Here is a 16,695-nt window from a genome sequence, read left to right on the forward strand (position 1 = left end):
TCTGAGCTGAAAATTAAACTCATATAACTCGAAGACCCTGTTTAATTTGAAGTATTTTATAGGTACCGGTAAAACTTCACATCAAACATTCGAACTCGCTTAATTAGAAAACTAGGAAAAATCGAAGTTTTCCCATGGTCCCATCGACTTCGAAATATTGAAATAATTGAAAGGATAATGATAGTAATGTACAATGCGTTTGACAGCTGTCAATAAATACATACTCGAATCCCAATTCTGTGCATGTAACGTAAGCATTTGCATGAGACCAACACGCGCTCCCACATATGGGTTTCCAGCCGTGTTCACTTAAGAGCTCCACGATGCCCTGACGTTTAAACGTATCATTCGCAAGACGAACTGAAAAATAGCACAAGGACTGAGACTCTTAGAATGTTTCCTCTGTTTCAAATTTTCCCCGTTGTATCGATTTTGCTACTGAATTTTCGACATTTTGACGTGCCGACATTATGTGGTTACCTTAAAACATAATTTTGATATATTCCAAAGCATAACATTTCAAAGTTGGTTAACGAGGAGGAAATCACATTTGTCTTTTCGAGATTCATTGTTATATTGTAGTTTCTATATCCTATTCAAAATCAATCCGATATCTCCATTTCAGCAAGATGGCTTGAAACTTATCAAGGGTTTTTTTTACGGAGTGGAATTTGACCACATACTGGTCAGATGTTGGATGTCATTTATGGTACTTTAAGAGAATTCCTTTACTTTCTGTTCAGTTTACATGACAGCACTGACGCAATATTGTAAATAAATATCTGTGTAGAGTGTGGATGTACTTTGCACAATTTCAATTTCCCTGTTGTGAATTTTCCTTTTCTGGATAGCAATTTTCCTACATTCTTAACCTATGGTGTTTACATGTCACAGTTGATTTGATATTCAGGGTTCTGTTCCCATCATCACGATTTTCGTACAAGACGTTGTCAACTGTCGGACAGATGAAAATTACATATTTCTTATTTGATACTTTCAAGTCAGCGCAGTCACAATGACAAGAGAGTAAATCCAGTGGTCAAATTCACTTATATATTAGTAATAGTGAAAAATGTTTGTCATTTGTTGGTTTGACTACCCACTTGGACGGAAAACATATTTTCGTTTTAAAGCATTGCACAAAGGATACACAAGTGAATAGCGCCTTCCGACACAAAATTGGAATGCGATACAATATAAGATTTTTCGTCATTCAATTTTGAAGCATTGGAGACAGCCTAGGAGGCTAATGAGAGACAACAAAACTCATTGAAAGAAGTATCAATATCATTTTTTTCGAACAAATGCATTATAGTTTGCAGGTAGCCAGTTTACTATATTTACAATGCAGATACGCGCACAACTGTGTAGGAAATACATAGAAAGAAAACCAACATTTGACTGAAATATATGAATAACATTAAGAAGTGACTATCTCAGGCCTTAGTCTTACCTTTCCGAGGTTCTTCTAATGCCACTGTAGCCATGACAACAATTGTCAGAGTCCTTGTAATCTTCATTATGGTTTCCTTCATTATATGTTGTTTGTTTTAACTGTTTGTTTCAGATCTCGTTCCGATGTGGCGACCCTGTTAAAGGTTAGAGGTACGGGAAGTTATGAAATTTATAAGTTACAGTGTTCACTTCCATCTATTGTTAAAACTTTATATGACCTCATCTATTGTGCAGTAATGCACTTAAAATTCAGTTTTGTCTAAGAAATGACACTGAAATTAATTATCAAAGTTTTCTTTATATTGTCCAATGGGTCTGGCGACACATGATACAGCTGTTGTGGCGAGGGGGACTTTTTTAAAACTGTGTGCTGGGAAAAGATTTTGGTAATAATTTTATATTCACCACTTTCTTCGTGAAAAACATTACGCGCGGGGAAAATAAGTAAATAAAAATGAAACAAAATAAATAGAGAAATAAATAAAAGTGTCTAAGCTGAGCTTTGAACCCCTGGTCATAACGGATTTCCTTGTTTAAAACTATATAGTTACGGTACTGTAATCGACAGTTTGTACATGAGCAGTTATCCAATGAAAAGCCCGTTACATAAGGAAAAAAATAGCTGATAACTTTCTGGAGTAACTTCCAGGTCGTTTAGATTTTTTTCGATACGTACATATTTTCTAGTGCATGATGTGGAATTTTAAACAAAATGGCGGCCTTGCCGAAAGAGGACATAGACATTGAAATTTAATGGCAAATATTTCAGCAAGTAAATCTCCCCCGTGTGATCAGATTATCTAATTTTGTTAACATGCATTCGTGTCATTTGTTTTATAGTCACTAAGGTCATTACTTTAAAAGTCAACTTTAGTATATAAATACTTATGTATTATTTTTATTCTCCCACCGCTTTCGGCTATTCCTTTTTTCGATCGGACATCAAATATTGCGGCCAGAGACTCAGATTAGTTACAGCATTACATGTCAAGATTTTTCGAGAATCCAAGATGGCCGCAACAGGAAGTGAAAGTTAAACCTTGTCCAATATGGATGAATATTGATATGTGCGGCCTAATATAAAGTACACAACGTAGCAATCAGTCTTTCAAAAATATTATTGTTTATGGTACATGTCAAGGCTTTTCCAACATTTGCAAATATGTTGATAATCACTTTGTATGGGTAACAGCTTTCTATTGTCCGGAGTCGTATGCTAGATTCTGCAGAATGGCCACTGGTTTACTGGAGTCAAGCATGACTGCCTCTCTGGTATAGTGTAGGCATGGCTAACTTTCTCTCTCTGCAACCTTGAGATGTGTCGTGGCAAAAGTGAAGGTTCCATGTGCGACATCTTATGGACAAGACGGAAAGACTAGTTTGATTACTTAATGTACACCAATCGAATCTCGAGGTCACACAACGGTATATTGTAATGGCTATGCAGTTGGATGTCGCTCCTTTGTAATCTTCAGAACGAGTGTATCAGCCGAGTACCGAGGATGGAATTAGGGGTAGTTTGGGGGACTTATGTAACGTTCTCCTTACAATTAGTACTTGTTTCATATACTTTTTCAGCCTTCTTTTTTGTTGAGTTGTAAAGGCGTCTGACCTTCCTCCCCAGTTGCTTTCCACCTCTGGTTCGCGGGTTCGAGGCCTACATAGGGCCTCTGCAGGGAAATCTGGTTTTCTTCCATCAACAAAACCTGTCAATCCTTAAATATTGAGCAATAATTGACCCTCACCATGAATTCACTTAACATCTTTAAGTATCGGTTCTTACGAAAATTATGTTCTATGCTATTATAGAAATGAGTAAAAATGACAAGTCAGAGAGGTCAGCTGCGGCTACAGTATTATACTTGTCTATTTTAATAAAACATCTATATCTCGTGAAATTATGAGGTGAAACCTTTTCCAAGAAGATATCTGATAATTTGAGATATGAGATCTAAAGTGACTGAAGTTTGTTTTGGTCGTCTTTTAATTTTCATGCAATCCAAAGGCAATCTGCTCCTGTTGCATATATGAACGAGTTTAGTCCATAAGTAGCGTGCAAATAAAATCAATTTGGAAATGAAATTGTCTATCCAAAACTAATTATTGTTGAAGCATTTTGTGATGACTGCTGGTGGTGAGCGTCGCATTCTGTGAAATGCTCAAAATATTTGTAAATCGGAAGCTGTAGTTTTAGTAAATTTATGTCTTACGATGTTGTGGAGTCTTTGAGGTATGGTTTTGTGTATGTAAAGTCATATGTCTCATAATTATTTTTTCAAAGTGGATGTATGTACGTTGGCCAAGAGATCATCGCAAAAGCTTGTCTTAATACTCGTGCTAATAACTGATTGGTGTGTTAATTAAAACAGGTTAGGGGTCGTGTATTTTAGAGCTTTCTTTTCCTTTTGTACGGGAAGTTACTCCACGCCTAAAACATAGTTATATTCAAAATGACATTGTTCAAACAGCGTACAAACAGTATCAGGAATAATCTATAACAAACACACTATGTTACTCGCAATATTCCCATCCCAAACATTTTGAACACACAGACGCATTCCTGTGATTCAACTTTAAAAACTTGCAAAACTTATTTGGGGTCTGTATTGAAATGTTAAATAAGAATTACGACAAGTAATATTATGTAACTTCCTGTCCGAATTATGTGGGTTTTAGTCCATTTTGATTTAACATCATTATGCTATAACAACACCGTGACAGAACTGAGGATCTGCCGATTATAAAAGTGAAACATTGCTTTACAGATTTTCTTCTCTTTTTTTCTCTCTCGCTTTTACTAATATCTTTATAAATAAATAAATACGAGATGGATGTCTGCTTTTGTATTTACAGACCAAAAGCGTACAATGTATTAGGCCGTTAGGAGACATCGTCAGAATCTATCTATATGAATACAGTTACAGTATTACTAACATTATCAAGATTCACTGTATATTTTCACAAGCAATTTTTTTTATCTGCAAATTTGATTTTAATTTTTGTACAGAGAGCTTAATTTCATCATGGAATAAAATATTTCCCGTCGTTCAAAATAATGCGTATCAATAAAATGCATAGTGTCCTGGTTCACAATCTCTCCAGGAATTTAACACTTACTTGTAACTTCCTGGTACAATGTATTTAGCTCATATGATATACATGTATTTGCATTTTACAAATGTGATACTGCACCTCTTTGTGAAGAAATTCTTTTTTCGATGTTCGCATTACAATCGTAACTTCAAGTATCACAGAAGCAAGCATTTGGGTAATTTCACAAGTCAATGATTTTAAACAATAACTACATATTTTCTATCTGGTGAATGAGTAAGTTCCCTTGTTCATATTTCCAACTATAAATATATCAATCTTTTATCATTCTAGTTTAACTTTCATTTGCTATTCATCGAAAGAAATATGATACTAATGCAAAAACTAGGCTTTTTATCAAAATTTACATGACAAATACCAACATGATATATCTCATTGTTATAATGTCTATTGAAAACACGTGTAAAGACTACTTCCCGAAAAAAAACATTGTCAATGATAAATCATCACCAAATTAACTTTAAAAGTAAAACATTCTTAGAAGGGCGATGAGCCAATCAATAATCCAAATCATTCAGCAGGATGATGCATAATATGAAATTTATTTATTGAGGTATATGATATTTCCACTATATGCCTGTATTCCTACAACAAATCCATTAAAAACCTACCAGATTTCCACAACAGGTAAACAGTACTTCCACTTCATTTATGCAAGATTTCCAATTCAGTTATTTCTATCTCAACCGAACAGTTTCCCACAAAAAGGCCTTCCAGATTTCTACCACCTGCCTACCAGTTACCAACAAAAAGGCTTACCAGATTTCTACTATCGGCCTACCAGTTTCCAACAAAAAGGCCTACCAAATTTCTTCTATCGGCCTACCAGTTTCCCACAAAAAGGCCTACCAGATTTTTACCACCGGCCTACCAGTTTCCCACAAAAAGGCCTACCAGATTTCTACCACCGGCCTACCAGTTTCCCACAAAAAGGCCTACCAGATTTCTACTATCGGCTAACCAGTTTCCAACAAAAAGGCCTACCAGACTTTTACCACCGGCCTACCAGTTTCCCACAAAAAGGCCTACCAGATTTCTACTATCGGCTTACCAGTTTCCAACAAAAAGGCCTATCAGATTTTTACCACCGGCCTACCAGTTTCCCACAAAAAGGCCTAACAGATTTCTACCACCGGCCTACCAGTTTCCCACAAAAAGGCCTACCAGATTTCTACTATCGGCCTACCAGTTTCCCTAAAAAAGGCCTACCAAATTTCTACTATCGGCTTCCCAGTTTCCCACAAAAAGGCCTACCAGATTTTTACCACCGGCCTACCAGTTTCCCACAAAAAGGCCTACCAAATTTCTACTATCGGCCTACCAGTTTCCCACAAAAAGGCCTACCAGATTTTTACCACCGGCCTACCAGTTTCCCACAAAAAGGCCTACCAGATTTCTACCACCGGCCTACCAGTTTCCCACAAAAAGGCCTACCAGATTTCCATACCAGGTAAACAAGATTTCCACATCAGACCACTCCACATTTGGCCCAAATCATCACCGACGAATCCTAGAAAGACGCATCCGCTTTATGACAACACGTTATGTTGATGTATTAATTTTTGTGTCTATTGTAAATCTATCTAAATCTATCTTTTTCAGTAAGAGAAAAGTCCATCATCATCATCATCATCATCATCATTTCGTTCGAATAGTGGCACGGTTCAGAATATATACTGTATTGACTCTGTTCTAAACTAAGGAAATTTGGCGATTTATTGAACGATAGGGCTATAGCACCTCCCACTGTAGGTTTTGATTTTTTCCTTCCATCACTTTCCTCATTCGCCTCCTGGACTTGAAATTTAAGTCTTTGCATCACTGATGAGTCCCAGAAAGACGAAACAGTTGTATGATGCAGTTTAATTCATTGTTTGACTTTTACTGTATCTAACTTTAAATTTGAAGTAAAAGGTGCTATACATATGTGTCTGTTTTATACAATCTGTAAAAGTAGTGAAAGCAGTTCAAACTCAGTTAGTAGAGCAAAACAATGGCAAAATATGGTCGAAAGAAGGAACAAAAAAAAGAAAAGAAAGATCCATGACTAAGTACAAGAATAATGTCTTCCATGTCTCCAGTCTTAAAGTGCCTTCCTACGGTAACATAAAGTAACGGTAATATTTTTTCTCTTTTTTTTTTTTTTTACAAAATTGGATAATACATTCCTCAAGTCTATTTTAATTTTCCTGCAAACTGAACAGTGTCATGTTCTATCAGATTCTAGTACAAACATGTCTATCAAACTTATTTTATACAATATGTTTTTGGTTCTTATTAATCTTTAATCGTATCCATGTAACTTTGTAATACTGTCTACCAGGGATTTTTTTAACAAAGATTAAGCATCGAGTTATTTCTCTTCGATCAGTGCCTGGTTCTCTTCTATTCCATTCATGACTCTATCATCATATGACATATGGAAATAACGAAATATATTAAATTATGATGGTTATGCACTTCCTAATCTGTATAGATTTTGACTTTCTATCAATTTTAGTTTACTTCTGGGGCCTCGTTTGTCTCCCAGGCTTTCGGCATCACTAACGAATCCCAGAAGGACGAAGTAGTGGTATGATTCAGTTTTATTTGTTCTTTAGGCTCTACAGTACCTAGTTCTAATTTCAGATTTTATATAGCTGTTTCCTGTGGTTTTGAAGTTGACATTCAACGATAAATCAAAATGTGTAAATGTAGTGTTTGATGATATGAAATAAATGACTTTGTCAATTTGCTTTAAAAATCAGCTTTTTTTGTTTTTTGTTTTATCTTAATTCACAGATGCATACTCGTACATTGCACGTTTGTGAAATAATATCTAATACATATAAATTTATATTTCCCTAAAACAACAAAAAAAAAAAAAAAAAAAAACACATTGAACAAATATACAAGTGGAGTTTACGATGGTGAATAAGTATTCATTCAAATTAGGTTCAACAAAAATTTTAATGCAGTCTATACGGTGGTGTAGATGACACGCAAAGATGCAGTATTAAAAAAACAGTACGTTTATCTGTTTTTAGTGAAGCTACATAAAATACAAATGTTAATAATGCCTCTCAATACAATGTAGTTAAACAATGCATTAAACAGTATCACATAGCTTTTTCATTGTAGGTCAATGATGCTAAAGGCCCAAGAGTCGGGAAGTGACTGCGGAAATTTAAAACTGGCAGAAATACAAGTCAAAAATAGAAAAGGAGGTGCACTCGCCCAATAAATGTGACCATTTAAATTGATTAAAACATGGTATGCAAGATTATGTTATATTAAGAGAGATTTGGTATTTTAGTTCATTATTTACTTATATACTCACGTAAAGGATACACACAGCACACATCAAGGATGATGATTATTTGACATAATCCTCGAATGAAGACTGGTTATACTTAGAAATTCGGAAACTGATCCTTGTGATATGCTATGCGGATACAGGAGCAAAGGGCCTTTCCGGAGGTGAAATTTTCATTGTTTTATTTAACATTATTTAACATCATGTCAGTCGGTGCTTTTCACATACAAACAAAAAGTGTGTCACCAAGATAGGATATAGTAGGAAAGGAGATTTTGCTGTCCAGAGCGTCAGAATACGTAAAATAAAAACCAAAGTAAATGAGTCTACATGGTTAAATTGCTAGGGTTCCCTCTCACCTAATCTCCTTTATTGTCTGATATGTCACCATATATACGCACGCCACCTAGCGGATGACACGAGCCCATGTTCTTTTAAAGCTCATATGAAGATGATGACAGTGTGAACTGTTTTGGTAGCACCACACTAAAATGTCATAATCTGGACTTCATAGCATGACTTCCCTAAAAGTAAAAAAAAAAAACGTAAAAGAAGATATATATAGATGATAAAACTCTCGGAACAGGATTTTTGTACTCTTATTTGCTCGCTGTGAAACAACACATAACCTGGACTTCTATACTCTTGTCTGCTCTCTATCAAACAACACATAAACGAAGACTTCTGTAATTTTGTCTGCTCTTTATCAAACAACACAGAGCCTAGGCCATCTGTAATTTTGTCTGCTCTTTATCAAACAACACAGAGCCTAGGATTAATATACTCTTGTCTGCTCTTTATCAAACAACACAGAGCCTAGGACATCTATACTCTTGTCTGCTCTTTATCAAACAACACAGAGCCAAGGACATCTGTACTCTTGTCTGCTCTTTATCAAACAACACAGAGCCTAGAACATCTATACTCTTGTCTGCTCTTCATCAACCAACACATAAACGGAGACTTCTGTAATTTTGTCTGCTCTTTATCAAACAACACAGAGCCTAGGACTTCTATACTCTTGTCTGTTCTTTATCAAACAACACAGAGCCTAGGACATCTTTACTCTTGTCTGCTCTTTATCAAACAACACAGAGCCTAGGCCATCTGTAATTTTGTCTGCTCTTTATCAAACAACACAGAGCCTAGGATTAATATACTCTTGTCTGCTCTTTATCAAACAACACAGAGCCTAGGACATCTATACTCTTGTCTGCTCTTTATCAAACAACACAGAGCCTAGAACATCTATACTCTTGTCTGCTCTTCATCAACCAACACATAAACGGAGACTTCTGTAATTTTGTCTGCTCTTTATCAAACAACACAGAGCCTAGGACTTCTATACTCTTGTCTGTTCTTTATCAAACAACACAGAGCCTAGGACATCTTTACTCTTGTCTGGTCTTTATCAAACAACACAGAGCCTAGGACATCTTTACTCTTGTCTGGTCTTTATCAAACAACACAGAGCCTATGACATCTATACTCTTGTCTGCTCTTTATCAAACAACACAGAGCCTAGGACATCTATACTCTTGTCTGCTCTTTATCAAACAACACAGAGCCTAGGACTTCTATACTCTTGTCTGCTCTTTATCAAGCAACACAGAGCCTAGGATTAATATATACTTGTCTGCTCTTTATCAAACAACACAGGACCTAGGACTTCTATACTCTTTATATCTCTCAATTCTCCCCCACGTATATAACAAAATAGGGTCAGTATTCTCGGCCCCCTTCGGCTGTGAAGTTAAACAGAGTGAAACTAAGGGCATAAACTCTTAATCAGAATAGGGTCACATGAGGACGGGTGTCAAGATACAAGTTTGGAAATGAAGCACAGGCAGAAACAGCAGACAGAAAACACAGAAAAAGATGCAGACATGTAAGACAAAAAAATGCATAGCCCAAGTGTTGCTACAGTAACAGATCAGTTTTCGCTCCTCATTGTTTCCTTAGTAGAATACATGGAAGAAAACAATAACAAAGACAACTAATTGGTCGCCTTCCTGTGTTAATGCTATGTAATACAGCAGCCTCTCTTATGTTCCTTAATATGAAGACATTAGAAAAACATTCCCTGACCTTCAAGGGGTGGCCCACAATTAGTCGTTCCTAACGACTTGAAGTGAGATACAAAAGGGACGTTCTTTCCCGTCTCCTACATAGGTCCTTTACCCAAGCTTCATTTGAATAGTCATATAATGTTGACTTGATAGTTTTCGGACATGATGAAACTAACTTGACCTGCTCAATAACCTTTTTGAGAATAAATGCATTGCAAATTACTTACGTAATGATATGTTTTCAATAGGTACTTTGTCCGTGTGTCAGATTGGACTATTGGGGTTTTTTCCCTACTTCTCACAATAGGTACTTTGTCCGTGTGTCAGATTGGACTATTGGGTTTTTTCCCTACTTCTCACAATAGGTTCTGTTTTATATGTGTTTAAGTCTACCAGCCACTGACGGGATTATAAATTAATTTATGTCAATGTCTGAATATTGTCCACTGCAATATAAAGTTACGTGCCGTCGGTGATACCATAGAGTTTATGTCGGTTGCGATAAAAGAAAAGAGGACAAAGGATAGCACCTTCGAGTGCCCCGGGTTTATATAGGTTCCGAATTAGATTTTTTTGGTTTTCTGTTACTTATGTCTTCAATCCAAAGGTTAGCACATTCTAGATTTAGTAATTTCTGAAAGAGGACATTGATACAAGAACCGGTCGGACGCTTTCCTGCTACCAAAAAACTCGCGACTTTATCTTTGTCACAATTGATAACAATTAATCACTAGGTGATGCTATTTTGTGAAGGAAATTATACAGATAACTAAATACGCAATGTTCAAATTCTTGACCTAAGATACTTAAATTTCAACGTCATGTCGTATTTCATTCTTTGATATTACACTGTATGCATTGTCAAACTCGACTGGTTCATGACTAAACGAAAACATCACTTTATAGACACAGAGATTTGACTTTAATGTGTTCAAGTGGTGTCCCACATTTAGTACCTCACACACACACGACGTTCATTACATTCCCCGCACGACAATGAGATTTTGGTCATTGTATGTTTCCGAAATACTTTGGTTTGTTTCCGTGCACGGAATAAACGAGCGTTGATCGCTAGAAACCACGCCGGAAGTTGGCGTGTGGCATGGGTCACGGCGTTATCATTGGCCTGCGTCACAAAACCTAAATCAACGAATCGCGTGATGTCGAAGACGTAAAAAGAATCATTTATGAGTAATGTTAAAACCAATCACGGTATGATATATATAAATAATACAAAGTTGGAAATTTAAGTGTTATTTTTCATTGTTCATAGTCCTAAATATTGCCCACACTTACCGATAATTGATATCAATTGAACCCACTCAGTGATACACGTATGTTTGTATCGTACTGGAGTTATTGATTTTCAACAAGACGTTATTTAAAATTGCCACAATTGAACTCTTTATTTTTGTAAACAGGAAATTTCCATGTGTTTTTTTGTTTTTTTCCCCCCTTTTTTCTCTTCTGCTTATATCTATAGTATTTTACAATCTTCTCTGTTCGTATGGTATTGTGAAATTAAATTGCTGAAAGTTCTGTCTAGCCGCTGAAAATGTATGAACTATCATAGATTTAATAAGTATAAATCTGTTTGAATATGAAATTATAATGGAGGCAAAAGATTGATCTTTATCCACGTTTAATCAATCTTCAAGACGTTACAATAATTTACATATATCACAAGTTCATTTTATCACAGAAAAAGGTACAAGTAACAAACGGCTTAGAGACAATTATTTCGAGATAAGCGAGGTATTCGAGATAGCGACATTTCAATAAGTTAATAATATAATTAAGTGAATGGCAATTATTTACAACATCATATGTACAAATTCTTTTTTACAACGTTACATTACAATGTCACACTATACATGATGTAGCCAAGATCATAACCACCGGGTCTCGATTTTCCCCAGACATAAAACAATATGAGGTATCCGTTTCAATCAATTGGGTACTTTGGGTTCTCTTCACATAATTGCTTAATACGAAATATATGGTGAAATTGTTCGTAAAAGAAAAATTCTGGTTAAGTATATTTCTCATCAAAGAAATTTCGAGATGAAACAAAAGAATTATTCAAAATGTACACAAAAACATTATTTCTATCTATATCACTGGTGTGGACAGCATCAACGGTATTCTGATATTATTATAGCAAGAAAACTTTGAAAAAATATGTCTACAAAATATTTCTTATTACTTATTTCAAATTAAGAAATTTGTCCAACTTTTGTTATTGTAGCTACCTTATTGATAGTTAGTGTTCTTATTGGTATGATGTAAATATATTTAATATCAGTTTTTAATCCATGCGGCGCCATGGTTTCGTATCTTCAAAGTCAGTTTCATGTAAGTGTTAGTATTTACACAAAACTTTTCACGGAAGTGTTCTAACAGCAATACAAGTCCGTTGTTCTTTTTCCTGAGTTTCTCTGTGTTTTGGCTTTACTCGAAGACACATGAGGTAGTGGGTGTTCTTATCGAGACCCGATATCAGAAAGTTCCGTTTTGAGCTATGCAGTTCTTCGGCTCTGATTTCTGATACTTTACCCAAGAGCTGATACTCCAGACTAAATCCATTCTCAATTTCCTCATCTGCCGTCCATTCTAGACGTATCCCAGTGTCCGTCTCAATGATCTTTGTGAACCGGAACACGGATGACCCGTTTCCGGTGTGCGGCAAAGTCGGAAAAGGATCTAGAGTAGTTTGTTTGGTTGTATGTGGAGTCGAGACCGTGGAAATATTTTCACATATTTCTTCTTCATACGCAGGCTCGCAAACAAGTTCCGCTTCCGGTATTTCCCAAAGAGCCCTGCCCATGTAATTGCTAGGTGTGTTGCAGTAGCTTTCGATGATATATTTATTGAGGAAGTCATCTGCGATTCTATCGATAATCCACTGCCGTAAGAAGCGATGTCTGCAGTCGCAGTCAAGCGGATTATTTCCCAGATATAACGTATCCAATGACGTCAGCTGTTGCATCACACATCGTCCAATTGTCCGAAACTGATTACCTTGAAGATAAAGGATCTTCAAGGACTGCGACAACCCGTAAAATGTCCTTTCATTGAGTTGGCTGAATCGGTTTTGTTCTAGATTTAGTTCCTCGAGATGGGTATTGTGTACGAATTGGAAGTCTGGAATTTCGGTGAGTTTTGTGCCATCAAGCTGCAGTGTATGTATATTGTAGAGAGTCTGAACTGCTCCCCACAACTCTGGCTCAACAACTGGGGTACTTCTTAAGTACAACTTTCTTAGAGGTTCTCCTAAGCCACGTAAACCGTCAGCCGTGAGATTAAACTGTCGAGTATTTTCGCCACTTAAGTCCAATTCCGAGAGTCTGGGAGTGTGTTGAAACATCCCTGGCACCAAAGACGAGATCATATTTCCTGAAAGGTCTAGATAGGTCAAATTCTGCAATCCTTGAAAAGATCCTGGTTGCAGCGAAGTAATTCTGTTCGAATCCAAATTTAGGTATTCCAACGACCTCATATTGAAAAACAAACCGAGTGGAAGTCGTTTCAGATAGTTGTGTCCAATGTTCAGTTGGGTCAGCTTTTTCCAGGTCGGTGACGCCAAAGGACCAATATTTCCGGCATCTAACTGATTCAGATGTAGACCCAAGTATTCCAACGAGTTCTCGATCCCTTTAAAACAGTCAGGAACGAGGTCGTTAATAGCATTGTGAGACATATCCAACACTTTCAATTTCTTAAAAGACCTGAAAGCTCCGAATGGAATTCGTCTTAAATTGACATATACTATGCTTAACTCCTCTAGATTTGTCAAAGGCATCAAACCAGTATCAGGGAGGCTTCCGAGTGGCAAGTATTCCATTCGCAACTTCTTGAGCTTTTGGAGCCGGCCTTTGAAAGCGTCTTTCGTAATATATGATATATCCATGTTCTTGAGCACAAGTTCATGTAAGTTAGACAAACGACTGAAGTCTGCATTTTCACGGGTGATTGAAGTTTGTTGAAATCCATTCAGAGTTAATTTCTTCAGGTTTGTCAGAGTAGATAAAGCACGGTACGGGGGTGGATGGCGTCCATTTCCGTGTATGGAAATTTCTTCAATGTACATCAATAGTCCATTAAAAGCATGAGGGTCAACAGAATCCAAATTGACGTTGTCCACACGTAAAACTTTTATCTTTAATCCTTTAAATGCATCCTTGAGTATGCTCGTGAAGTTGTTGCAACGGTCACAGTTAACCTGGTTGGCTAGCGTGAGTTCGTAGAATAGTTCATCCGAAGGCATAAAGTGGGGTATTCTACTCAGGCCACGTGACCGACAGTTGATTATGCGACCTTTGCCCGGATGTCCTCTCTCACAACGGCAAAGTTCGCTCGGACATCTCTGCTGTGCCAAGATGGCGACAATTCCGGTCAACAAAACGAGGACAACAGGACAACACTTTGTCCGTGGCATTTCTTGTTTTATCTCCTGTCGTCAAAGAATCTGTTTTAAAAAAAATATCAATATCAATTACTTTCAATTTCCGTAACATATACTTTGTCTTTAAGTACTTCAGTGTCGCACTTTATGTGGTGTTTTATAGGTAAAACGACTAAAGTTGAAAAAAGGAGTTTCTAGATAACACATCGATATCGAAACTAGTACAAACTGAATAATATATATCTACTGTTTATTTTCTCTAGAAAAATGTACCTTAAAAATTAAAAAGTTTTTCGCGATTTCTGATTACTAAGTAATGTTTACGGTGATACATCTATGTGGAAATTAAAGTGTGTATTTTTATAAAGGTTTTTTTAATACGCAGAGAGTATCAATAGAAGATTTCTACAATATAAATAAAAAATATTCCAGTCAAGATGTTAGAAAGGTGACGAACACATACCAGACATTTTCTGAATACCATTAAAACATTCTCGGAGTGCGTATTATTATTCAATACCGTTACATACCCGGCGTATGTCTTAGGTATCTTGTAAGAAAATCAGGGATAGAGTGTGTAAGAGGCACTCCTACCAAAAGTCTTTATTGATCTTCAATAAATATGACAAGTTTCTGATCATAAATACTTATCTAAAATAGGTGATAGATATCATGAGTAATTATTCAAGAATTCAGTGATATTACATTTACAGAAATGTGAAAATGAACTTAAATTTTATATGAATTCCTTTATGTTTAATATTCGGCCAGGACAAAGAGGATATGTGTTTTTATAACGCACACTTTAAGATAAAGCCAAGCCGATAATAATTCACAGTGAAAATTAAGGAACGATCAGGAAAATGAAGTGATGTTATCTCTTTATGCCTTGGGTATCTTAATATTTTGTTAACATTTCAAAATAGAGATGAACATTTATGAAAAATCCACTGACGACACAGAAATGAAAACACTTTTCAATACAAATATAGGTATTTTAGAACTTGATGAACTAAAATTCCTCATGGCTGTCTCTTCTATGTAGGATTTGTCAGTGATATATATATATATATATACATGTGTATCGTTACAAAAGGCCTTAATTGCTGAAAATCGATTAAGATGATAAGGCCTTTAACCGCCCTCTGACAGAGGCAGTAATAAATAATTATGACGCAACAGTTAAAAACTTCAGGTGCAATTCACGTAAACCTTCCGTGTATATACCTAGTCAGTTTCTATATCTGGAATTGTTCATCACTACTCTTTTTACACATGACGATATTATATATATGCACTGATATTTATACATTATGTGAAAATTTCCTTATACTCGGAAAGAAACTATTTGTATCGATATTTTGTAAAGCTAGGGAAATGGCATGGTTTACTTAGCCAAACAAATACGTCATTGTTTTCATCAACAATAAACAAACAATGTGTTGTGATAGTATACAGATATCTGTCATTACTCACACAGACACGTGTAGTAAACTCGTGTTTTATACAGAGAATGAATTCTCTACTTCTCCGTGTTTTTGGTATCATCAAGATTCGTAAGAGTATATTTTAACAAAGAATGTGAACATACCAAAGACAAAGAAAGTAGAAAACATGGACAATTTAATAATGACAAAAAGTCATGGAGACAGCAGTAGTATTTCATGGCCACAAACATTTTTTTTTAAAAATCAAATTAAATGCCAGGAACAATTCGATATTTCCATGAGAAATAGATGCTGAATGCACCTTGAATTTTTGTTCTGAGTTCAACACATTCTCTAAAATATTGACAGTTACCGTCTTTTTTTTCAATATTCTTTTTCAAAATAGAATATATTTGTACTATCGCGCAGAATCCTCTTTCTTCATGGAGTATTTCTTTCAGGGAAATTTTTCTATATTTTTAAAAGAACAAATGAAAATCAGCCGTATTCAGTTTCAATAAAAGTGTTCGTTTCACATGGAATGTCCGATAGAAATTGAGTATTGATATCTGTATAAGACTAGCGATTTCCATCACTATCTGACAAGCTACTTGTTCGTCAGTTTAAACGATATCTTGTTAACAAATGTCAGTTACAGTACACATAGAGGTTATCATTGGTGTAGTCGGACATTCAACTCTGATTTTAAAATCTTCAGACGGAGATGTTTATAGTCTAAAGAAATTTAGAATTAATTAAATTTAAAGCAACTGACTTGCCTAGGATGGAAATGGCGACTAGAGAAAAAAAATCTTTATCACCAAATAAAACATAACAAATACTTACCTGTGTGTTATCTCTATAAACAATCCACGATGTTATGAATGGCGCAATGTGCTAGACATTTAATTTATCTCTGCGTAATTTCGCAGG

The 16,695-nt window shown here is 35.8% G+C and overlaps 1 protein-coding gene across 1 annotated transcript; it reads right to left on the minus strand.

Moving 5' to 3' along the window:
• Positions 1-11,622: 11,622 nt before the first annotated feature.
• On the minus strand, positions 11,623-16,695 carry LOC132554499 (leucine-rich repeat-containing protein 70-like). Its single transcript, XM_060218808.1, has 2 exons — positions 16,609-16,695; positions 11,623-14,398 (listed from the first exon to the last, which is right to left on the minus strand). The coding sequence occupies exon 2, from the start codon at positions 14,366-14,368 to the stop codon at positions 12,314-12,316; it is 2,055 nt and encodes a 684-aa protein (XP_060074791.1). The 5' UTR covers positions 14,369-14,398; positions 16,609-16,695; the 3' UTR covers positions 11,623-12,313.

The sequence above is a fragment of the Ylistrum balloti genome, unplaced genomic scaffold, assembly GCF_031769215.1.
Source record: "Ylistrum balloti isolate Yb309-2 unplaced genomic scaffold, AGI_CSIRO_Ybal_v1 Utg370414, whole genome shotgun sequence".
In the NCBI taxonomy this organism is placed as follows: Eukaryota; Metazoa; Mollusca; class Bivalvia; order Pectinida; family Pectinidae; genus Ylistrum; species Ylistrum balloti.

Excerpts from the sequence above, each read along its gene's own strand:
- LOC132554499 (XM_060218808.1), bottom strand. The coding sequence starts at position 14,368 with ATGCCACGGACAAAGTGTTGTCCTGTTGTCCTCGTTTTGTTGACCGGA.